This window comes from Catharus ustulatus, chromosome 1 (genome assembly GCF_009819885.2).
Source record: "Catharus ustulatus isolate bCatUst1 chromosome 1, bCatUst1.pri.v2, whole genome shotgun sequence".
In the NCBI taxonomy this organism is placed as follows: domain Eukaryota; kingdom Metazoa; phylum Chordata; class Aves; order Passeriformes; family Turdidae; genus Catharus; species Catharus ustulatus.
Genome location: NC_046221.1, coordinates 37,767,523 through 37,791,545, shown reverse-complemented (window position 1 = coordinate 37,791,545; position 24,023 = coordinate 37,767,523). Strand labels below are relative to the sequence as shown.

The window sequence follows — 24,023 nt, the reverse complement described above, 5'->3', positions numbered from 1 at the left end:
TAATATGATTATACTGAGGAGCTAAGGAAGATATTATTAATTAAAATTCCTGCAATACATCATAACTTTGAGAGTTTTAGAACTTCAATTGGCAAAGCACCTAATGTCCGTGTTTAAAATCTTGTGGTTTTATTGTAGGTTGTCTGTCCTACATGAGTCTTTTTCTTAGATTATGTTGAAAAGAGAGCTTTGCAAAAATGCACACAAAAGGAAAACAGAAGGGTTTACCAAGTGTTTTGTCTCTTCGCTCTTCTTAATGGTAGAGTGGCAATGCCAACAGTATTATTTGCTAAAATTTAATCAGCACACCTGAATAACTCTAAATTAAAAGAATCCACACATAAAATTGTGTGGCATACATTACTTTTACAATTTTTTTGTATTGGGTTTTTATTAAATTTATAACCTGAAAGTCTGATTTGAGTAATTATGAAAGCACATTTTTAATTTTGTTATTAAAAAAAAAAGAAAAAAACAGTTGATTTGTGTAATGATCATTAAGGTATCATGGTTCAGTAACTCTGCAGTGGTTATGATCTTCTCATGTGGGAACCAGGGATGAGTTTTTCTTGATGGTGACAGATGCTGAAATCTAATTTTATTCCATAAAAACAGATAAACAAGCAAACAAAACCCCCAGACCTAAGAGCCCTGAGAAAGGCAAATAGAGACTTGTAGTGTTTCTGTATGTTTACTGAGTTTTGAGAAGTTAGATTTATGTTATGGCTTATCCTGAAAAACTGTGGCTTGCACATGCTAGTATGAAGCAGGGAAGAAAGCAATTCTTTGCTGAAAATCGGGTTAAATTACTAAAGCTTTGAGGAAATTACAGTTTGCAAAAACTGAAGTAATATCAAGCGCTGTACCTCTGAGAGTCCCATGCACTACAGTTTAAGGCCGCTAGCCTGCATTATTTACCTAAAGAAGTTTCATTTGTAGTAAAATAAACAGGTGAAATCAATACTCTTCTTCAACGTCAGTCCTGCCAATAGCTCTTCATGGTCCCATGGTGTCAAATGCCCTCCCTTCTCACTCATGAAAATGCCTGTATGAGGAAGGTGAGGCACTTGGATCTTGCAGAATCATGCTTTGATTCTAATATTAGATCTAATGGAGTACTACTCATACCTGCAGAAACCTCATCTGATGACGCAGAGTTCTGACCTGTGACTTCTGAGCTGTTGTGCTGTGTTGCCCAGTCTCCTGTCCTACCATCCCTGTCTCCCGCTTTGGTTAGCAGTAGTTTCATGTACAAAATGTGGAGATAAAATCATGGGTTTCAGACCATTCTAGAGACTCCATCCTGAGCCATCAGGCAAGTAGTTTGTGCAATGCTATTTAATTGGAAGCATTTGACTTTTTGCCTTTGTATGCATCTGGAGTGTTCTCCTCCAGGAGGCTGCATGAGGAGATCTGATGGGTAGGCACTAGGCAGAGCATCTAGCACTCAGAGTGGATGGGAAAGAGTTAAATGGGAAGGGAATGCTAAACATTGGCACTAAAAATGCTTTTGGCATGCAAATACCATGCTTTTCCTGACATAAATATTTTCAGAATAGGCCATTAGAGTTCAGGTATATAAAACGCTGCTTTTACTGGAAATTTTAATGTTGTAGTAAACCTAGAGATTTATAGTGAAAAATTGATGTCTGTTATCTCACTTTTATCTTTTTAACCAGCAGTTTTATAAATGCTATATCTTTGATCTGGCTTTTTCCATCTAGAGACTCAGCTATATACTCTAATAGGAAAGTCATTTTTAAACAGCTTCCCACACTGAACAAGCACGGTATTGTGGATCTGGCACAGAGATGTAACATGCCATTACCGCAGATATAGAACAATCTATTCAACTATTTTCCAGCTGGAGGAAAAGAAACCTTTTTATCACCAAGAATAACCCTCTGGTAACAATGTGGCTTTAGGAGGGGATCTTGAAATTTATTTCCAAAGCTGTTTCCTCAGGGCACTGCACCTCAGGCTGCCCAGAGGGGTGCAACCTTAGGGCAGGAGGGGGCTCAGTCCTTTGCCCATCACCCTGCTCTCCATCAAGTTCTCTCCTGCCTTTGTCTCCCTCAGAGCAGCTGAGTCACTTCCTGGGTTTAAATCTTGGCTTAAAAACCTTCTTCTCCCCCACCCCCCCTCCCCGAACCTCAGTGTACAATGGATGCTCTGTGGAGCAGGGAGAGATGCTGCACAGGGAGACGCGAGGTGGAAGCACAATGTGCTCTGAGGTCTGCTGTTTCACAAGTCCACCTGGAAATAAACCCCTTGCCCTGGTGCAAAAGTAGTAGTTGGAAAACATTAGCTGCAAAACACACAACAGCATCTATTTTATATTGTTTTTTAATGTTATTTTCCTCCCGCCTCATTGCCTGGGGGTGATTGCTCTGGCAGTTGAAGAGGTGCCATGAGCAGCAGGAGTCGGGGTGGGATCGGGTGTCAGCAGGGATGCAAGAGGAAGAGTGTGAACTGAGAAAGCAAGATGGGCTTTTGCATGCGATCAAGAACTGCCCCATAAAGCGGCATGTCATTCAGTGAAACTGTGAAACTTGGCAGATAGAGCTGATTTGTTTCTTTCACAAAATACTGAGTTACAGAGTCATAGTGTGTTCTGTCTTGCCCAGGTCAGAGGAAAACGGTTTTCAGGTTTCTGGTGGGGGAAAAAAATTAATGTTCCATGTCCTTCTTCTGCCCCATATCCTAGTCACTTTTACAACATCTCCTCTCAGAAGTAAAGGTTAAAAGCTCAGGAAATTTCCTAAGCTTTTTTTGAAAAATTTACTTCTCAGAAAGAGGGTAGAAAATTTGAATTTAGTTGACTCTCTTGTCTCTTGATCCTGGTAGACATAAGAAAGGGCTGGCATTGATCCTGACTATATCCCACATTATTGGTATGGCTTTGGTGGAGTGGCTTGACTTCAGTGAGCCTTGGGTTTCCCCCTAATAAAGAATAGACAGCAACTTCATGAATCAACAAAGATGCACTGAACAGAAACCACCTTAAAATCTTCAAGGTGGTTCACATCAGCATGCAATTGCCCACATAAATCTCCATAGAGGAGGGAGAAAAAGGCCTTAAAACATGAAATAAGGAAACAGAAATACAAAAAAAAAGAAACAGGTACAGAATGGAAAATACTTAATTGGTAAGAGGATTATATTGACCTCTTCAAACAGCTCCTTGGAGCCAGGTAGCCCTTTCAACACTTAAGGTAGAGACTAGATTTGTTGACACACCGATGAAAAAGTGTGCTTCCTGAACATGCTTTACACATGGGGTCAAATCGGCTGAGGCTGGAGGTTCCCAACCAGGTGGGTGGCAGCAGGAGCTGTTCAAATGCTGCCGTTTGAAGGACTGGTAGCAGCTTCAGGAGACAGAGTGTATTTGAGCCCTGAGGAGAGCCTCCCTGGAGGGATGCAGTGCACACCTGCCCTGCTCTGGTTGGGAGAGTTAATGCTTAACGCTCTCACGGCCACAGCCTGTGGCGCATCCCTGGGAGGCACTGGGACCGCTGAGTGCCTGGCAGGATGCGGCCCGCAGGTGTCCAGAAACAGCAGAGTGGGGGGTTTTGGTTGGATGGTTTTTGTCTGTGGAAAGAGCATAAATGAGTGAGAGAAGCTAGGAGAAGTGCAAGTTTAAGTCATTAAATGTACAAATGAAAAAAGAGAGCCAAGAAGAGAAAGCTCTTTACAAAATATAAAATTATGTTAAAGCAGCAAGACGGCACAACATAAGGAATGTTTGGTACATGTTATTGAAACTGAAAAATCAGAGTATGGAATGAATTATAATTTAGCATAATCCATAATTTTACAGTTTTCATTTTGAATTATTTATCTTATATGATTTGATTAAAGATAAAACTAGCTGACAAGATCTCTAACATCTCTGCATGTCTTAATGTCAAATGAAAAAACTCCATATTATAACTTCACCATTTTAAATTTTTTATTTGTATTGTTTCTATATACCTCCCTTTTATTTTTAAAGCCTATTTCAGCTACACATTGTGTACATGCAATTCCATAACCCATCAGGCTTCAGTGTTGCCTCAGTACCTCTGATTCAGTAAATCAGATCATAGGCAGCATGCTGTCATATAATAAGGTGTCTGATCCTTATTACCAGTTTGTTGATGCACAGACTCCTTCAAATTGACCATTGCAACACATGGTTTCCCCTGAAACTAGCTGTGATAATTAGCGTGGCTCTAATGAGACAGAATGTCACTGATCTTGTGCTGAACTGTCGAGTATCGACGCTACGGATGGGAACTGTCAAAGCTTGCCATCTGTGACAGAGCTTGGCATATTCCATTTGCAAGGTAGAGCATGCTCAATAGACTGTTTTTAAACAAATGGTCCATTTCTTGATTAGGGCTCTGTGTTCTGTTACTGTGGGAGACTTTATATCATAGTTAAACTTTTTGGGGTTTTTTCCCCCTTTTTCTGCTGCTGGGGTAAGCTTGTTAGGAAATGAAAACATTACTGATTCTCAAACCAGTCCTTCGGTGTTCTGTTAGACTTTTGGGGAGAGGTGGGGAGGAGCTGATGATGTATTTGCTCTTCTTCCTTCCCCCAGTTATCTTAATGTATTTCTTCTAGGGCTTGCACTCCCACAAGCCTTTTATCTGATTTTTTAAAGCACTGAGGGGTAGGGATGGCATAGTTTAAAAGTATAGAGGAACAAAAATTAAAAAGTCTCAGGCGACTCCTCAGTGCAGCAGGAGCATGTGCACCTGGGGGTGAAAGATTGAACTGGTCAGGAGAGTCAGGCACCCAGGCTCCCGAGACCGGCCCTGCAAAATGCTGTGCAAAAAGTCCAGCGCTGCTTATCATTCCAAAATATGCTTTGTTGCTTTTTATTTCCTCCTTCTCTGGCAGACCACACAGGGCTTGTTCTGAAGAACATTTTCACTAATCTGATCAGGCAGCCAAATACGCCGGGAAAACTGCTTTAATGATCCCACTAATTACCTCAAGTCAATATGAACTGTATTATTAGACTGAGGGAAAATATTCCATTAGGTCTCCCCCTTGGGAGTTTCTCCGCTTTGTGATGTCACCGAAGCCTTCGCCCTCTCGCTTGTAATTAATTTTATTTACACACGCAGGCACGCACAAGGTCACACCTGCACAACCGGAGCTGGCCAGGGAGCTAGTGGCACTCAGGCTTAATCAGATCTGTCATAATTACCATTCTGCATGTTTCTGACACACGCTGTGAAATATTTCAATTTAACTGCCGCTACCAGCACAACCAGATGTAGTGTGAGTGTGGCTGCATTGGAAATATTATTCCTCAGGATAAACTCTCTCCTCCTCCTTTTTCCTCCCACCCCCTCTCCCTTTTACAGCTAATGTGGCACAGAAGCTGATGTATCCTGTAAATCTTGAATGCAGTGCTAGATTGATAACAGCAGATTAGACAGTTTAACCACAAACAGCTTGTTCATTTTTCACAAATGAAAACCACATGTGGTGTAACTAAAATTTCAGGCTTTTTTTTTTTTTTCCCTCCTCTTTGGTTGTTGTTTCCTTTTGTGTGTGTGTGTGTGTGTGTGTGTGTGTGTGTGTGTGTTAAGGTCTGCCTTTAGCTGTAAAGGGGTGAAATAAAAAGAGTAAACATGCAGGGGCGAAGAGACACTTCTGTCTTTGGAGATTGTTTCTCCCTGACCTTTATTAAAAACCTTCCCTATTTTGGCAAAGAAATCAGATATCACATAGGGTTTTCACTCACTCTGAGGCTTTCTAATCTTTGGGGTTTATGCCCATTTATTAAAGAAGTCATCCTACAGTGTTGGCTTTCAAAATAACATGCCAGCAAACACCTCACTTTAAGAAGAGCTTCTAACCAAAAGATGTAGTCTTCACTGCTGCCTAAATTTAGCAGAAATAAAATTTTCTGCCAAAGTTTTTCACCATGGATTTTTGTCTCCTTGCTAACCCTTCCCTGTACCTCTTCCTTTGGGGAAAAATTATTTTTAAAAAAGAATCAAAGTGTTTAGAAATTTTGGCAAATGGAAAATTAAAATATTTATAATAAAAATATTCCCATATTACTTTTGAAAACAGATCATGAAAAATTAAATATTTTCTTATGAAAACATTTTTTAGGAAAATAGAAATTTCTGTAAATTGTTTTGCTTTTTTTTCATCAATCTATTTTTTCAGGTAAATTGTTCAGCTTTCCCTAATTAAACAGCCAGCAGTAAGGTGTTTTGTTAAAACCATCTACTCTTTAGTAGATCACAGTTGGCTAGTTTTCCTACACAGAGAAAAAAATTATGCTATTTTGATAGAAAGTTTTAATTATAAGACTCTAAAACAGTTTTTGCAGCATGGAAAAAAATGTAAGTGTGCAGAATGGAACTGAGCAGATTCTCCAAAAGCTGTTCCAGGTATTGTCAGGCGGGAGGAGTGGTGCAGTGCATTGGATAGAAATTCATCAAATCTAATCTGTAATAAGGCTTCCAGGGGAGGTTTAAAAAAACAAAACAAAAAAAAGTAGCTTTGGTAAGAGGTTGTTTTATCATTAGCAGTGATTTGTGATGAGTGGCAATATTGAAAGTGCAAGAGTCAGGGAGCTAAGAGTCAGTGTTCAAAGTCAGTCACATGAAGGTGAACAGGATGGATTTTGAAAGCCACTGAAGGTGCAGTTTGTGGCAGGAAATTCGGCTATGTAGGTGGCCCCCCAGTTTGCTGCAGAAAAGGTTAAAGACCCGTGCTCATACCAGTTGGCCAGCAGCTACTGACTGCATTACTAGTTCCCCAGAGCTGAGTTGGTCAGTGCAGGTGTGCTATCGGTCTCCCTCGCTGTATGGCAGTGCCATCTCCGTTAGTGACTCCCCTAGGATCTGTGCAGGCCCCGAAAAAACTGAAAATCCTATTCTGGAGGTGCAGCCAAAGCCCTGGGAGTGCTGTGGCTGCAGATATCACAAAAATATGTCTGAAGTAAGATGAAGAGGAGGACAGGAAGGGCTCATGTTGGACGAGGCCATGCTGAAATGAACTGTCAAGATTCTTGCAAAGATCTGGAAATACAGCACTCATTTCTCCAGAAAGCTATTCAAAAAATGTCATGCAGTTGGGAAGCACTGAATTGCCAAAAGAAGAAAGTATGGCACCCTCTCCCACCTCCACTGAGTCTTTTATTTTTAGTTTTTCTTTCTTAGGTAGAGGTGTTCTGGTTCCTACACTCCAGATGTGTGAATCAACTCTTCCCCAGGCAGCACCTGCTGTCTGCCTGACAAGAGGTGCTGTTTCTGGCAGGATGGATTTTCTTAATCTCTCTTCCTGCTTTCTATACCCTCACCTTCTGTTTTGTTTTTATCTCACCACCTTCTCTTATTTCTCTCAGTATGGGTCTTCTCTTAGTTCTCCTTGGACTTTTCCCACCCCTTTCTGTCCCTTAAACACCCTCACCACCCACTCTTGCTCCATCTGCCTCTTTATCCTGTCCTAACCCGTTCCCTGCCTGCTGGAATCATACCCCAGGCACATCCCCACAAACACCACGATTTTGTACATGTATTTCTTTGTGTGTGGGGCACAGTGTGTGCACTCCATGCCCTTGCCCTTTGCTGGACTGGTCACCAGCACTGCTGGCTTTGAGGGTGAAGCATCATTTCTTTCTCTGTCTCTGTGGTGACACAGATTTAGCCAGGAAGAGCCATACTCTTGATTTCTCAGTTTGCTTGTGCCTTCTGTGAGAAGATCACTAATTCAGAAGGTTTTTGAAGATTGAATATATCAGTGTTTTAACTATTAATAAAAAGGGGAAAAGTTTGAGTGAGCTGTATGAGTGTTAACTAGGGGCATAAAAGAAAACAAAGCTGTGGTGTCAGAGGCGAGGAGGAGGCTGAGGAGTTAGCAAGCAGCCTGTGGTTCCCGGCTATGGGGGAAGTAGGGTACCAAGTAAACAGCACACAAAACAAAAGCGAGCTCAACCCGTAACTAAACAGGAAATGACAGGGTAGAATTCCTGCAGAAAAACGAGAGCTGCTAAATATGTAACTGCAAAGAATAAAGGCACCTTGTGCAAACACAAATATACAGTAACAGTCCGAGAAGCAATTTGTTAAAGGAGTGACCAATTACAGATCAGGTGAAGGGCTACTGGGCAAAAGCAGGAATGAGAAATAACAGATGTGTTTTCTCCCTTAATGTTAAACTCTGTAATTCAAAACACATTACACCTGAAGGAATGTTGCAGGATTTCTAGGTGCAAGGTGAGAAACTATATTGTGTTCCAGATAATTTTTTTATTTTACTGTTCCTTATTTCTCATTGCATCCAGTTTTTTTTTTTTTATTTTCTTCAAATTTAGCCTCTAACTCAAACTTCAGATTTTTGGTTGTGCATTAGCCTGAACTGTTGGCATCTATTGAATAGGCTAGAGCAGGCATGCAGCAAGCTAAGTGGGGAAAATTCCAATTTGCAAATATTTATCTAATTTCAAATCTGCCAGATTCTGTCTGAAAGCACATTGTTATTCGGGGGGTATCTCCTTTGTATTCCTGTGCAGTGTTATGTTCCCTTACGTCAGGATGGAGTTTTAGGAGCATATAAATATAGTTTTCAGAATCTTTGTAAAGCAAAGATGTTTGGACTGAGAAATCCTTAGCATAGTTCCTTGAAGTTTTGAACCCCAACTTAGCAAGACCTGCACACAAATCAGTTAACGTCTGTGGGTTTACTCAGGTGACTGGTTATTTTGCTGAGCCTGGTGCTTATCATCTGTAGTACCTATAGCATGTGCAAGAGAAAGCTCTACTAATACTGGAACTTTCCACTCTTTATATAAGATCACCTATTTAAAAAAACAGCTGTGAAGGGTTTAATTTAGTTTCATTTTTTTTTGCTTTAAGGGAGGCAGTTTGCTTCACCTCCAATAAGTCATTTGCTACTCCTATTTTATATAAGGAGAGAACCTAAAAGGATTGATCTTTTTCGCTGAGGAACAGGACAGGAAGGATCAGGGAAGGAAGAAGCATGCTGTTCCATGCAGTCCCTGACTTAAGGGCAGAAGGTACTGCTGAAACTGCTGTCTGGAAATACAGCTGGGACTGAGACTCAGCTGGGCTGGCACTCTTGGCCAGTGCGAAAACTGTAACACTAAGAACTGCTCTCTCTAGGAACCTCTCCCTTGAGGCTGTTCTTGACCTCATCCTGATGGCAAGCTACCTGGAAGCACTCTTGTGTTGATTCCCACCCAGGAGAGAGAAACCTGATCTCTCCATCTTCCCTTTTGATCCAGCTTTCCTATTGTTTTAAGTTTCTGCCACAAGCAATTGTGCTCCAAGTAAAGGTATTTTCGCTTTCTGAGGATTTCACTGCCTTTCTTTTTCCATGGGTGAGATAACATGCTTCTGGCTGCTCCCTTCTCATTTGCTGGGAGGCATTGAACTCTCACAGGTGTGAATTTTAAAGATTTTTTTTTTAAACTGCTTTGAGATAATGAACGTTATTAATTTTCTTAATGTTTCTGTGGTTAACAAAATCTGGAAGAAAGTCAGAGAAGAGTTTATTTTCAGTTTCCTTAAGACTCCCCTCACCCTTGGCTTTATCAGGGCATTAACTGTTCTTCACTGTGAAACTGAGAACCACAGAATTCAGCTTAACTGCAAAAGACATTTTCTCAGAATATTTAAATGTTTAATTCAAATCTATATGAAAGCTTTTAGTTAGGCTGTGAAAATATGAAGGGATGTCTGAAGATGGATTTGAGTTGTGTATGTTTTAGAATGATGTCACTTGTTGGAATATCTTGTCAGCTGAACTGCATTTACTATGAAGTCCAAATATCTGTGAGCTTGTGAGTCCTCAATGTGTGGTAGATCTTTCTCTGATCCAAAATGAATTCTGGAAAGAAAAAACTATGTGAAAAGAATCCATGAAATTAAATTGTTCCATCTGGGAAATTATAATTTTAATTTTTTTAATATAATAACAACATGATGGATAAATATATAAGTAATTACAAAAGTGACACTTTGGCCCAATGGCTCTTTTACTGAAAGTCTTTCCCCCACAAAGCAAATGTTTTTAAATATCTTTAAGCAATGTAATAGTAAGCATTAGCTGTTCACTGTAAATTGATAGTAGTAAAAAAGATTTTTTTAAATTGCCAGGCTCTTTCTATTAAAGATTCTTCTCTATCTAAACTACAGATATAGCTGCCATACAAAATTGATTGCATGTTTAAGAATAAATAAATGTGGGCTGTTAAGGGTCATAGTTGGATTTAGGGTTGTATTTACTTTCAAGGGACACATTGATATTGCAGTGAAATCAGTACTTCTTTCTGCTTAAATAAAAGATAAAGGGCTATATATTATCAGTCACCCTCTGTGAAACCCACTGACCCATTTTATATGACTGTACTATAAAAAGTAATGTACCAGACTAAGACTGGCTTATTTAATAATTAGTAGGTGGTTTTTCTTTCTTTTTAGTTTTTTGTTGGTTTTGTGGTTCTTTTTTATTGTTGTTAAGTTCATTTTTGTCAGATGTTCTCTCATGGTTACAATGCCAATTGAATCAAGTGTGCGTGAAAGAGGAAGGATCTGGAGGAGAGGAAGGCAGAGTAAAGCTTCACCCATTATTTTTTGCATCTATTATTTTTTTCTCTTTTTGCATATGAATGTAGTTGCATTTTATGTAAGATTTTCAAAGGTATATACATTGTGGTTTTGATAAGGACTTGTGCCTATCTATCATTGCTAGGTAATTGAAGGCAATGCTGTAAAAAAGATACCTTTGAACAGGGGAAAGAAAAGGTGAAGGAAGCTGAGAGCAGAGAAACCAAGCGTGGGAGAAGCCCTTCATTTAGATTATTGAATTTTCTCTGTACTCCACTAAAAAGTAATGATACTTAATGTTTTCAGTCAGGTTTAGAGTTACAGGTTTGGTTTTTTCTTTCCATGAGCTGGTGGTGTCTGCAGTGCTCATACACAGAGGACGCACAGACCAGTTTTGATACAGCCTGAGACCTTAATCTAGCTAGTTTTTCACAAGCACCAGCTTTTGGCCACTCACCATGGCTCTGTGTAGAAACAGAGGTGTGATACAACAGACAAGGCTGTGGGCGCAGCACAGCAGCTCTCCACATCATTTTGCTTCTGTACCTGTTGGATGCCTGTCATTGAATTTTAGAGGTTGCTTTAGCAAGTATCCCTTTCCTATTTATTTGTTTGGATGTTTGCAAGAAAATAAATGTGTATTTAACTTTGAAATGCTGCAGCTAGGGAGAGGAAAAGGCAGAGGGATGAAGAGACATTAGGAATCCTTTTCCCCTAAAATGTCACTGAAATTTTGTGTACCACTGCTAGGTATTTGGTCATTTGTTTTTCACCACACAGACGAAAGGTGGAGGTACCATGCAGACAGATGGTGTAGCTGAATAATAGGTTGGACAAGAAAGTTAAGGAATGGTATAATCTGTCTCAGTATTCTTCAGAGGAAGTTTTTTCTGCCAGTGAAGTTTACCTTTCTTCTGAAAAGCCCTATGAGGTTGTAGGGTTTTCTGTCTCAAATCTCATCTATGATGATGGTGAATACAGATTTACTTAAAATCCACATCTGGCTTCCCTTTTCAACATTCTAGTAATGAAAGCCAGTAAAACAGATGAACCAGCAATATCTGGAGATAAAGGACAGATTCAGGTTTCAAACTTTCTTAGAGCTCAAGTGCAAAACCTGAAAGTTAAGGCTGATAAGCTTAAATAAAATACTAATGCAACCATTGTTTTGGGGACATTTATTATCACTTTAGGCCACATATCAGGAAGATCATTCATATTCTGGTATCTCTACTCATCTTCTGGGGTCATCTGAAGATGAGCTTTTGCTTCCTAATTTCAAGATGCACAGTTTTCTTAGAAAAATAGGGAAATCCCAAAGTATTCACTGCAGTTTTTAAAATTAGTTAAAACTATATTGAAGGAATAAAGAAAGAAGGAATACAAAAGGAACTCAGTGTTTAAAATTTACTGAAAAAATAAGCTAAAATTAATTCTAACCAATGTTTTGGTCAACATCAAAAATTACTAAGTCTGGTAGATTATTAGTTTTCTTAAATTTTTATAAAAGTACCCAGTGGCCCTTCTTTTAATAGACTACAATTCTTCTGTGAAGCACTTAGGTCTATTCAGCTTTGCATAGGAGCTAGCCAGGGCACTTTATGTATTTTAGGAAAGATAAACCTGCAGTCAGAACAAACTTTCCTGCAGCAGGAAATTCCAGAATAACATCTAAGGGTAAAAAGGACTGCTCTTGTAATCTAGGCTTGTTCCCATGTCTGAAGCCACTGGTATTTTACACAGAAAGAAGACAGATTTAAGGGATCTTAGCATGAAAATTAATTTTGAATTAAATGCTCAGTTCTTACCCTGCAGTGGGTGTTACCTGTTTTCACTGTTCTATTTTTTCAGATAACATAAATGTAACACAAACAACATTTACCAGAGAAATTAAAGCAGTGTTCGTTGTTACGTATTGGTCATACTTGTTTGTGCTGAAGTGGCATTTGCTTATTTTTGTTTCTTAATGCCATATGCATGAGTTTACTGATTCAGAACTCCCTGAATTTTTGATCCTGTTGAACACTGTGAGAAATCTCAGTTGAATGGTTTAATGCATTTTCCAATCAATGTGTAGGGGAAATTTGGCCTTATCAATTTAAATGCTGGAGATCCTTTCATTGCATTATGGAAGAATCTTCTCTAAGCAGAGATTATTCTTAAGAACTTCATAACATTTAAAGGTTAATATGTTAGGTAAAGAACAATATCTTAAGACAAACATTTTTATTACAGGACATGAAGGGATAGTTCTGATTAAATTACACGATTATTTGAATGGGAAAGAAGACAAAGTGCATCATTTCTTGCCCTCAACTTTAATGCCTTTAATCAAATAATGACCTTCTGGAAATAGTTAATTTTAAGCATTTGGAAAGATCAATACCACTTTGCCACCAAAAAATGGCCCAGATGATGAAATTTGATGTATTTAAAGTACCATTTCACCCTTTTAACCTAGTAAATAATTTAAAATGCTTTCAATACTCCTTTGCTACCATTATGTATCTCGCTCAAAGTATTATGACTTTTCCAAAAGCAACCTTTCTGTGCCATGTGCAGCTTACACTATATGCATATATGGTATTGGTTGTGTTGGCCCTTTTTCTTCCCTTGTATATGTGGAATCAGTTGTGTAAAGAAATAGAAGTATCTAAGATGAGTGCAGCCGTTTGGAACAATAATGAGATTGTAAAGCAAATTGGATGGCTTTTGAAGAGGAAAAAGTCAATATTTAAAGTTTAGTCCATGAGTTCTTTTCCTTTGTTTTGTCTATAAGCTTTCCTGTTAAAGGTGAAGGATTTGGATTGCTCAGACAATTAAGAGCCCATTTTACCAAGTGTAATTTCATATCTGCGTTCTATAAACTAGAGTGCCTTCAGCATTGTAAATAAAAAAAAATTGCCCTCTATTAGCATGTTTGTGGGCAGATTAAAAACAGTCTTCATTAGCATAAGTAACACTTACAGATTCTTTTAAAAGTAGAAAATTATTTGTTGAATGATAAATTGCTAGCTTTCTAGTTAGTTGCTGAAAATGTGCTCATTCAAAATGCCTACTTTAGTTTAGTCTACAATACTCATTTTTTTTTCGTTAGAAGTACTGTTTAATGGATTATGTACTTAGTCTTTGTTCATGGTAGATGCTGAAATGCAATTCACACATTCAGCTAAAATGTTTGTATCAAATACCTCCCCATTTAGATTGATTTCTTTTTAACACTATATGTTTTTATTACACTATGTGCCCCAGAGAATGATACAAAATAATCTTAAATATACTATAACCAAAAAAACCTGAGCATGTCTTAGCACTGATACTCTAAAATGTTTCCCCTTCTTAGAATTAAGCTATAGCCTTTATAAAAAATGCTGAAAGCATTGTTATTCTGTAAGAAATATTCATCATTTGGCAAATTATTATCACTGTAACAAATTGACCAAACAAGTTCAATTGCTTCACCTTTAGCCTTCCCTTCTCGGACTAGATGTGTTTGTTGCTGATTTAGAAAGCTTTGGCCAGAGAACATTTTTCATGATTGTAATCTTATCCTCTTTGATATAATTAGGGTAGGTATTTACACCTTAGGTGTATTTTTTTTTTCCTTTCTAAAATAAAGAATGGAAGAATATTTTATTAGAAACTCTGTGTGAAAGAGCTGAAAATTTTATTTAAGCACAGCAGAGGTCTAACTGAAAAGAATAGAATTTGGATGTATAGATAAAATGCATAGATGCTTTCTTTAAAATAAGCATGCTCATGGGTATTGCAGAGCCTAAGTTTTAGCAGTTATCCTCTTTGCGCTTTTCCTGCGATAGTTTGGCAGTTCGGCTTTCACAGGTTTTTTTTCCTCTAATGTCTTGTGTTTCTGTACTAAATCCCTATCAGAAAACCAGACAGAAGACTCTTATTTATTTTAAATATCTTAGGTTTAGCATCTTTTTTTTTTTTTCACCATTTTCTTGCTTACTGTAGCAAGACCTTTGCAGATGGTACTTGGTTACTTGAAAGTGCATAACAGTATTTTCTTTGTAGCAGATGGATTTAAGACTTTTAGTTCCCAATAAATGTAGGTTTACAATACATAACTTTACAGGATTTGTGTTGTATATAGCAGGTTTGAACATATTATCTCAGAATTCATCTGCATGGCATTTTCAGCTTATCCAGGGCCCATGCCAGTATTTTAAGTAATAGGGAGAGCATAGTGATTGATAGCAGCTAAAGGCGTGATTCTGAATAGAAACAAAGGTTTTAGAACAGAAGGTGTCAAATTAAACTTTGTCAGTTTGAAAAGTAGTAACATCCTGAAAGTTCTCCAAACATATTTACATGTGGCTAATGTTTATATTTTGCTTTGTACTCTCTTTATATTCAGTGTAATGTTGCCTGGCAAATTTACTCTGTTTTAAAATCAAGGTTGTTCCCAATGTCATTGCAGAGTTTTTGGGGGGTTTGCCTTTCTGCATAAATGTATCAACTTCATTATTTTAATGCTGTTTTCTTAACAATGTACTCCATATGCTGTATACAACAGTCGTGATCTAATCATCTAATTATTATTTTGTGGTCATTTCCACTTCCTGTAAAACTATAAAGACAAGGGGAAGAAAGGAAACTAGGCAGAAATTGCTCTAGACTTAAAAAAGCATGAAAGGAGAAAAACAAGCCCTGTTACATTCACTTATAAATTCAACTGCATTATCTGCAGGACTTCATACTTTTTTAGATCAAATGGAAACAAAACTTACAAATTTTACAGAACTTAAATTAACCATTAGAAAAGTCCAGATGATTACTTTTCCTAAATTTTGTAAAAACATTTCATACTTTCTCATGTACATGATTTTTATGAATGAGCTTTATTTCATGTACAGAATTCTGAACCAGAAACTAAATTAAATACTTCTATTTTCATTTGTTTATCTTGAACCAAAAGAAAGCATATTGGTATAAAGTTCTTACTCTCTTAGCAAAGTATGCCCCTACAGCCTCTCTTGTTGTCCATCCACTGTCTCTTCTGAGATCAACTTTCATAAATAGGCACAGAAACTAACTGTGAAGACCAAAAAATTGTTTCCATCCTTGTAATTGTAAAAGAATTCAGTTGTTTGCTTCCACGTTTTCCACCAAATGTTTCATCATAGTGTGTCTACTTCTTTAAGAATGTGCCAAGTGGAATAGAGACATTTTGGTAGAACAATAATCTTTACTGTGTACCCTGTCAGAAGTATCTCTCTTCATTATCTCAAAATCCCTGAAAGGCTAGCAGAGACATGTTTCAGGTTACAATTCATCAAATAATTTTAGATAAGGAATTAAAAGTATTATTTCAGTGCAAAAATTGAGACAAAAACTATTGGAAATACAACGTTAGCTATCGAAAGTTAATAATATTAAGGTCTGACCTAGTAAATACAGAAACAAAAAAGACAGTAAGGGCAGAAGGTATTTCTTAGTTAACAAAAACTGTTGTGAAGTGTGTTCAATCAACAGAAAATGTTATTGCCTAGGAATTATTTTTCCACTGAATATTTTTTTAATTATAAAGGGTTTCTACTGCATTTTTAAGAAAAAAACAAACCCTGTGATTCTCGTGGTCAGCAGACAAAACATGTGCAGCTTCTAAATGCATGGTGCAACTTATTTCCCAGCGTGTATGTATGCCTTGGAGAGGTGTCATGGGTGGAGATGAGTTGTCTTGTCTTTTTTTTTTCCCCCTTCCACCAAACTGTCATGATAGACAGCTCTCCTCTTTGTTTCACCACTGTTAGAAAGAGAGCCAACAGTTTCAGTGTGAAGCAGTTCAGATTCCAGACAACCAAAGGACAATTTTTCTGCTTTGGCATGGGATGGTTTGTGGCTCTGGGGTTCTTTAATTAAGAATTTTGTTACTGCTTTTCAGTTAAAAGATCTAGATTGGTTTCTCTTCATGTTTTCTCCTCCATCCCCAACAAGCTACCTTTGCTTTCTAAGTGTACCGCTTTTAACTTACTGCAATAAACAAACACTGCTGTTGAGCATAATCCAGCGCTCAGTTCCCCATGGATGCAATGTGAGCAGAGAGCTATGAGCTACATGTTTTTGTTAGGGGCAGGGAGAGCTCGCCCTGCTAATACATTCCAGTGGGATTCCAGAGACCCTTGCTACTGTTTTGAAAACATGCCACACAATTCCAGCCAGGACAGGCTGAGTGTTGTGTGCTCTGTGTGAAAGCATTTGGCCACATTTCCAAGTCACCTTGCTAAACCCTGGGGCAATACCCAGCATCCCCACTTAGTGCATGGTCAAGCAATGGGGTGTGTTCCATCCCTAGGGGTGTAGGGGAGCCCTTCTCCTGCCCCTGCTCTCCACTGTCTCCACTCCCTCCCTAGCACACTTCACAAGCACCTGGCAGATTTTGGCTCCATTTAAGTTTTTGCTTTTTCAGCTCTGCTACCACCATCTCTATAACATTTGTCATTTTGAAAGGTTCTTGGGGGCATTTTCTTCTGTGTCATTTGTTCCGTTTTTCACTTGGATCCAAGCAAATATACTTCAAATTTTAATACACACCTCACTAAATATTTTCATATACAATATGAATGCATTAACATTATTTGTTTACTTTTCCTGTTGTGGCAATATTTTTACACTGCATTTATTAACTATTAGCTATGAGTATCTCCCAAAAAATACATGTCTATATCATATCTATGTGTCTGTTGTATCTGTTAGTAAACCAGTCTGGATAAACCATTAATCCACTACTATCAGTACATATAAAAAGGATCTAAAAGCTTCTGTACATTTATATTATTTGTTGATTCAATAAAATTTCACATTATCTTTCCTACAGCATTAAGAAATAAAACTGCATGGACCTATTTTTGAAAACAGATCCTTGAAGCTAAAATAAAAGGAAATATGCATGTTTTATACATGTAATATTTTGTTCCTAAATTTTAATATATTAGAAAATTTCTGCTGATGCACGCTGTCCTAGCTAGAGGGTTTGCATTCCTCTTTTAGAACTACCAGTGCACAGTTAAGAAAAAAATCCTCAATTAAATTTTAAGAAGACGTAAGGAAACATTAAATTTTTGTGATGAACTCATATGTCTCTTTTGGAAGCAAATTAGCAACTGCTTCAGCTCTTGCAGAGGATTCTGTAGCAGGCTTCATATTATGTATCCCAAAGACTCTTAGGCACCTTACTGTCCTTGATGTGGAAATGTATAAAGGATGTATCGGAAGCTAGAGCACATCTTCCTTCCCCCAACCCCTAATAATCCTGTATGTAAAACTGAGAGACTAATTTTTTTCTGGGTCTATGAAGACAATCAGTCTGGGAACAGTTATGTATCACTTGAAATAAGTTCTTCAGAGAAACCTCTTATTGTAGCAGAAATTAAGAAGTTATTGCTTGACGGCATCTAGTCATAGGATTCCTGTATTTTGAAGGATATTAGGGAGTTCCTCTGCTGCTGTGATTTACGTTAGGCAGCCCTACAGCCAAGCAAACAAACAGCAGCGCTGTGGTGTGAGAACAAGGGAAAGGTGCTTTCCAAAATGCCTGTGGTTGGTAAGGGTCTCTGAAATGGCTGGGCAGCCTCTCAGTGTATTGGTGTTTGCTTTAAGCCTAGCCTGCCCACTGAAAGCCCTTCCGATCAGGTGAAAGCATGAGAGAATGCAGCACCTCTAAAGTATACATTTCACCCTCATTTTGCCCCTTGCAGTGTGGCCAATAAAAACCTAATGTTTTGCTGGTTTTATCTTCAAGGGGTGGCTGTGTGAGCTGTTACGTTGGAAAGAAGATCCATCACCAGAAAACAGGACCCTCTGGGAGAATCTCTCCATGATCCGAAGGTTCCTCAGTCTTCCTCAGCCTGAACGCGATGCCATTTATGAACAAGAAAGCAATGCAGTTCATCACCATGGTGACAGGCCTTCCCACATTATCCATGTGCCAGCAGAACAGATTCAGGTTAGTTTACCTTGGCCAATCCCGCAGAGCGCTAAGTAAATAAAGCTTTAAATGGAGCAAAGGAAATTAGTGTTTCTTCCCTCCTGGTCAGGCTAAATGCAGGTCTCTCGGTGCAAGATAAGAGCGCGCTGCCATCCACCACTGCGGTTCAAAGGAGACCGTGTGACCACCCGCAGCTCTCGTTTCGGCTCGCTGGTTGTTTGCAGACGTGTGTGGTGACAGCATGGAGGCAGCTGTGTGCGGGGCAGGGAGAGCCTTGTGCTGGCTGTGCCTGGCTGGACACGCACCAGGACCAAAAGGCAGGGCCCTCTGGCACTGGTGTCAAAGGTCTTCCCAACAGAGCAGGAAGACTTTGTGCTGCTGCTGTTCAAAAACTAAGCAAGAACCCTCAGCAGTGGCAGCTTGTCCTGGGTAGGACTGAAGGGAAGGGGATTCCTCATCCCATTTTAACCCCAGCTGAGACTGGGGCGAGTCAATATTTGTTTGTTTTTCCTTCAGAGCCCCTCTCCCACCACCCTTGGGAAAGGAGAGCATAGAGGCGCTTTCCTACCAGGCCTGCTGACCGCTGGACCTTGGCTGGGTGCTGCTCCGCAGGTGAGCCGGCACAAGGGCACCATGTCAGGGAGAGACAGGAGGGGATGCAAGACCCACAAGACTCACGCCATGAGGCTTGGAAAAGCTGCCCTCTGCTTCAGGGCAGCCCCAGCAGGACCTCCTCCAGGAGCTGCAGGCACCCTTTTGGCTGGCACAGGCGCTGCTAGCCGGGAGCGGAGCTGGCTGTTGTGCTAAGCTGCGTAGCCCAGGTTGTCAGTGGGGACTGATGTCTCTCTGAGCTGGCGACTCTTTAATCGCTTCTCACAAAAGGCCTGAGGTCAGCTTTGTAACTACTCCTTCTTAAAGGGCAGATATTACCCCATGCTTTCCCAACCTCAGCTGAGACCCTGTGTATCACTTGTACTACCTATACAGAAAAACATTTACAAAGCTAGGAAGGATAGAGTTATCTCGCAGCCAGAAACAACACGAGTGTATATTAAAGATAAAGCAAACTGAATAAGACAATCCCTTAGGATATCAAGTACTAAAATAATTGTGAAAGCCTGGAAACTTGCTGTTTGATTTAGCAAAAAGAGAGAGAAAGATCTATATTAAGTAATAAAACAGCACTTGTTTGAAAATGTACATTGTTTTTAATAAAATCGCTTCTTAAGGGGATAAAAGGAGAAGCTTATGCACAGTATAAACATTCAACCACTATGCCACTTACTTAGATTTTCTTGCCTTGTTGATAAAAGTTGTGTGTTTGATCTCATAAATATTATTCACATAAGCAGTTGCATTGTAATCTCTTAATATGACTTGTAAGAGTAAGGATTGGGAGATTGGGCCTGAGTTTTGTCTCCACTGTTCTACATGGTAATTGTTGTAGATGCATAAATACGTAGCTCAGACACAAGTTTTCAAACTATATGTACAAAGCCTCCAGTCTTGTAAGAATGTAATGTGCTGGGAGTAGTCTTGAATCTCTTCAGGACTGGAGCCTTGAATGGAATGAGACTGCTCACAGACCATAAAACATGAAAAGACCTGAATAGGAATGAGGAGGGAGCCGTAATTCCAGGGCATTTGTGTCAGATCTTAAAATATGAATTTCACTTAAAGCAGTGGCTTCTAAATCGGTTATGGAGGTCTTTGCAAAGTCTCCATAACCACAGGAGTCCCTATGAAGTGGACAGCATTATAATCCCTCCAGTATTTATACCATTTGTACAGCATTTTGTGCTTCTTAGGGTCTCAAAGAACTGCTACTAGAAGCCTGGAAACCACTACCAAAACACAGAAAATTGTTGAAGAGAGACTCTCAAAGGGAAATAAAATGCAGTGATAGCAACTGCTTGTTTTGCTGTGGTTGTTTTTTAATAATAACTGGTGGTTTGTACCATATGATGAGAAATTTGCTGATCCAAAATATCTTACTAACCAGTGCTTCCTGTGCTGTGCAGCAAAAGAATTGTCAACACAAACAGTAGCTGATAAATTTACTTTTGATTTTAAACATGATCTTACAGTGTACTGTACTCTGGTGGTAGATGAGAAAAACATTTCTGTCCCATGGGCTCAGTGCCTCACCTTTTAAGAATGTTTCTGAATCCATGCTTGCAAAACTTCATTTTGAGCTCTTGTTAATTATTTACATCATGATTTGCTTTATCTTATTCTTCTGATGTGCATATTGGCTCATTTTTATTGCCTGAGTTTTTGGAATGCAGCATGTTCCCTTCTAATAATAATAGTGCAACTTATTTAGAGCTTTGCATCTTAGTGCTTTATAAATATTAACTAAATAATCCCCAGCACAAACACAGAGGCAGGTAAATGGTCTGTTCCCTGTTTATTTGTTGAGATACGGGCAGCACAGGCCTGCTCAGAGACCACAGGCATGAGAGGTCAGATCCAGAAGGGGAAACACAGATTTCTTCCCTCCAGATCCCTTTGTCCTTGCCGAGGCTGGGTTTCACAGCATCATGTTAGGCGCTTCCAGCCAGCGCATTCTGTCGTAATGTTTGCAAGTTTGACGAGACTTCAGTGCGTGCTGAGGTCAGATCAGCAGTGAGATATTTCTGTACCTAAAGAGCTAAAATGCTTTCCTTCCCCATGACTCCCCAGTCCCTTCATCTAGCTGTTGCTAGAGATTTGCAGCTCTTGTTTTTGGGCAGCAGCTGCCGTTGCTGGCAGGGCTCCGGCACGTTTGCCCTCATCTGGCACTTTTCTCACTTTGTCCTTGCTACAGTTCTGGCTAAGCTGGTCAAGTTAATCCTATACTATGTCACCTCCTTAGCATTCTGTCTTGTCTACACTTGACTCATGGAGCATGTTCATTAAAATTTGTCAGCTAAACCTCACCGGTGTTGTATCATCAGTGATTTTGGTCCAGCAAACCTACAGTGTCCTTTTTGTTCTTTTTTTTCCTTCCTTTTTGTTCTTTAAACTTACTAGGCCTTTATTTGTAGCTCTGCAATTTCTTCCCCCCCCCCCCCCCCCCCCCCCACTCCCTCCCCAGGATTTTCTCAGTAACAAAATATGAGCAAGAATACATGTACAAAAAAATGCTGTTCTTTGTCTTGCAGCAGCAGCAGCAGCAACAGCAACAACAGCAGCAGCAACAGCAACAACAACCAGGTCCCAGACTACCCCCAAGGCAACCGACAGTAGCATCACCAGCTGAATCTGAGGATGAAAATCGTCAGAAACCCCGACCGCGAACAAAGATTTCTGTTGAGGCCCTAGGGATCCTACAGAGTTTCATACAAGATGTAGGCCTGTATCCGGATGAAGAAGCAATCCAGACTCTCTCTGCTCAGCTTGACCTGCCCAAGTACACCATTATCAAGTTCTTTCAGAACCAACGATATTATCTCAAGCACCATGGGAAGCTGAAGGACAATTCTGGTTTGGAGGTGGATGTTGCAGAATACAAGGAAGAAGAGCTGCTCAAGGATTTAGAAGACAGCATCCAAGACAAAAATGCAAACACGCTTTTTTCAGTTAAACTAGAAGAAGAGTTATCAGTAGAAGGGAACACAGAGATTAATGCTGAATTGAAAGACTGATCTAAAAGTGTTATTTTCTTTCAACAGTGCCGCTGGTATTTACTAATGAAATGAAAATTCCATCTTGCGTTGTGTCAAAAACCCTTATTATTCATTGTTTGGCCAATGAATCTTCCAAAACTTGCACAAAAGTTGAAAAAGAGGATAATGCAGACTGCACTAGATGTTTTACTCTGTTTTACAAACTGCTTCACAGCAAGAGATGAAGCATTGAGGATTGTTTGATATTAATTTGTGTTCACTGGATACACTGTGAGTGTACCCAATAAGCATGATACCAGTGATTTTGATTCTGGAGCCTTCAGACAAGCATTACAACTTTTGTGATTTACTGTTTTTTCGTTTCTGTTTTGTTCTTGTTTTTTAATTATTACTGTAGCACTCCACACTTGATCTTTGAAAAATCACATTTATTTAAAAAAATAAAATAAAAAGAGTTTGTTACTCTTGTTCTATTGTATGTTACAAAAGAACTATAGACTGTGGAATGCAGTTTAAAGATAACATATGCCAACAAATGCCTTGTATTATATGGCACTGCCGTAATTCAGATTTGTTTTCTTTTGGAAATAAAGGTCACTGTATTTTTTTTTCCATTCTCATTGTTACATGGTTTTAGAGAAAATGAAAAAGAAAATGTGAAACACAATTTAGTCCTCATTATTTATTTGTAGATCCTGCAGCATCATGTTGTAATTAATTTTTTTGGAAGTTTCCGTTAAATGTAATATTGCTTCTCTTGTTACCATACTGATTTTTTTTCTATTTATAAATGTATTTTGATGGGCAGTAAAACAAAGTGTCTTAAAAGTTTTAAATAGAGAAAATGTGCTTTACACAGTTGCCTATAAAAAGTGCTCTATGTTATCCAAGCAATTCATACTATAAGCTTCACTCTTATTGTTGTATGCAATTTTTACTATCATGCAAATAAGCTTAGGTAAATAAAACTAATAGATCACCTTAGAAACTTATGCAATTAATGTGAAAATAATTGATGTTTGCAATGTGTCTTCCTTTGGTTTACAATCAATTTTAAAGCTACAGCTGTATAAATTTTCTGTATAAAGGTGTATTTCTTTTTTATGAGTTTATTGCTATGAAAACACCAGTTATTTTGTTACAGCTGGCTGTTTTTATAAGTGTATCACAATTTTCTTTATGCAGAAATGTTCTGACTAGGAGTGGTTATTGACTGTAACTACACAATTAAAATTGTTTGTATGGTATGATATGGCAGGGTTTGTCTGCGTATGTGTATATCTGGGAGGAATAACTTGTTCTTAGTGCACATCATACCTTCTTCCCACCACTTTGTTCTCCTTTAAAATCACAGGCAGATTTTTTTTAATGACCTTCTTAAAATTTGAATTTAGATAACATACTTCAAAAAGAAACACAGTTTGGTTATGAAAATCATAACCTGTCTTTTCTTGGTTTAAAAACTTGCCTGCCCAACAGAGATAGCAGGATATTATTGAGTCAGAAGGCTATCAGGCATAAACATTTTTACAGTTCCTGGCAGTAATGCACTTATAATGGATACAGCTGGTTTTATTTTACACTAGAATTATGCTAACACTGTTCCTTGCACTAATGTATAAACATTAAAAAAAACATTAATAGTCATAAAATAAATAGGAAAGATGGGCTTTGCCCATAGCAGTCTCCTTCTAAGCAAGATTATTTTTAATGATCACTAATAAGGTTCTTGATAAAGCCATAACAATTGGTGACCTCTGAATTTATACAACGCTCATGTCTAGGCTAAAGAGCAATCTGCAGCTAAAAGTTGTGGAGTACACCCTGTTGTTCTCTGAGGAGAGAAATAGCTCACATGCAGTGTGACTCGGGATGGGC

The 24,023-nt window shown here is 38.8% G+C and overlaps 1 protein-coding gene across 7 annotated transcripts in view; it reads left to right on the top strand.

Moving 5' to 3' along the window:
• The window catches only part of SATB1 (SATB homeobox 1), a 91,688-nt gene extending 68,291 nt beyond the window's left edge, over positions 1 to 23,397 (top strand). For 5 of the 7 annotated variants that reach the window (XM_033060121.2, XM_033060139.2, XM_033060110.2 and 2 more), the window contains 3 exons: positions 18,349 to 18,552; positions 19,051 to 19,146; positions 21,681 to 23,397. In XM_033060121.2, coding sequence (XP_032916012.1) covers positions 18,349 to 18,552; positions 19,051 to 19,146; positions 21,681 to 22,163 — 783 coding nt within the window. In that variant the 3' untranslated portion in view covers positions 22,164 to 23,397. Of the gene's footprint in view, positions 1 to 18,348; positions 18,553 to 19,050; positions 19,147 to 21,677 lie in introns of all 7 variants that reach the window. The other 2 variants (XM_033060168.2, XM_033060159.2) reach the window with 2 other exon arrangements.
• Positions 23,398 to 24,023: the final 626 nt, after the last annotated feature.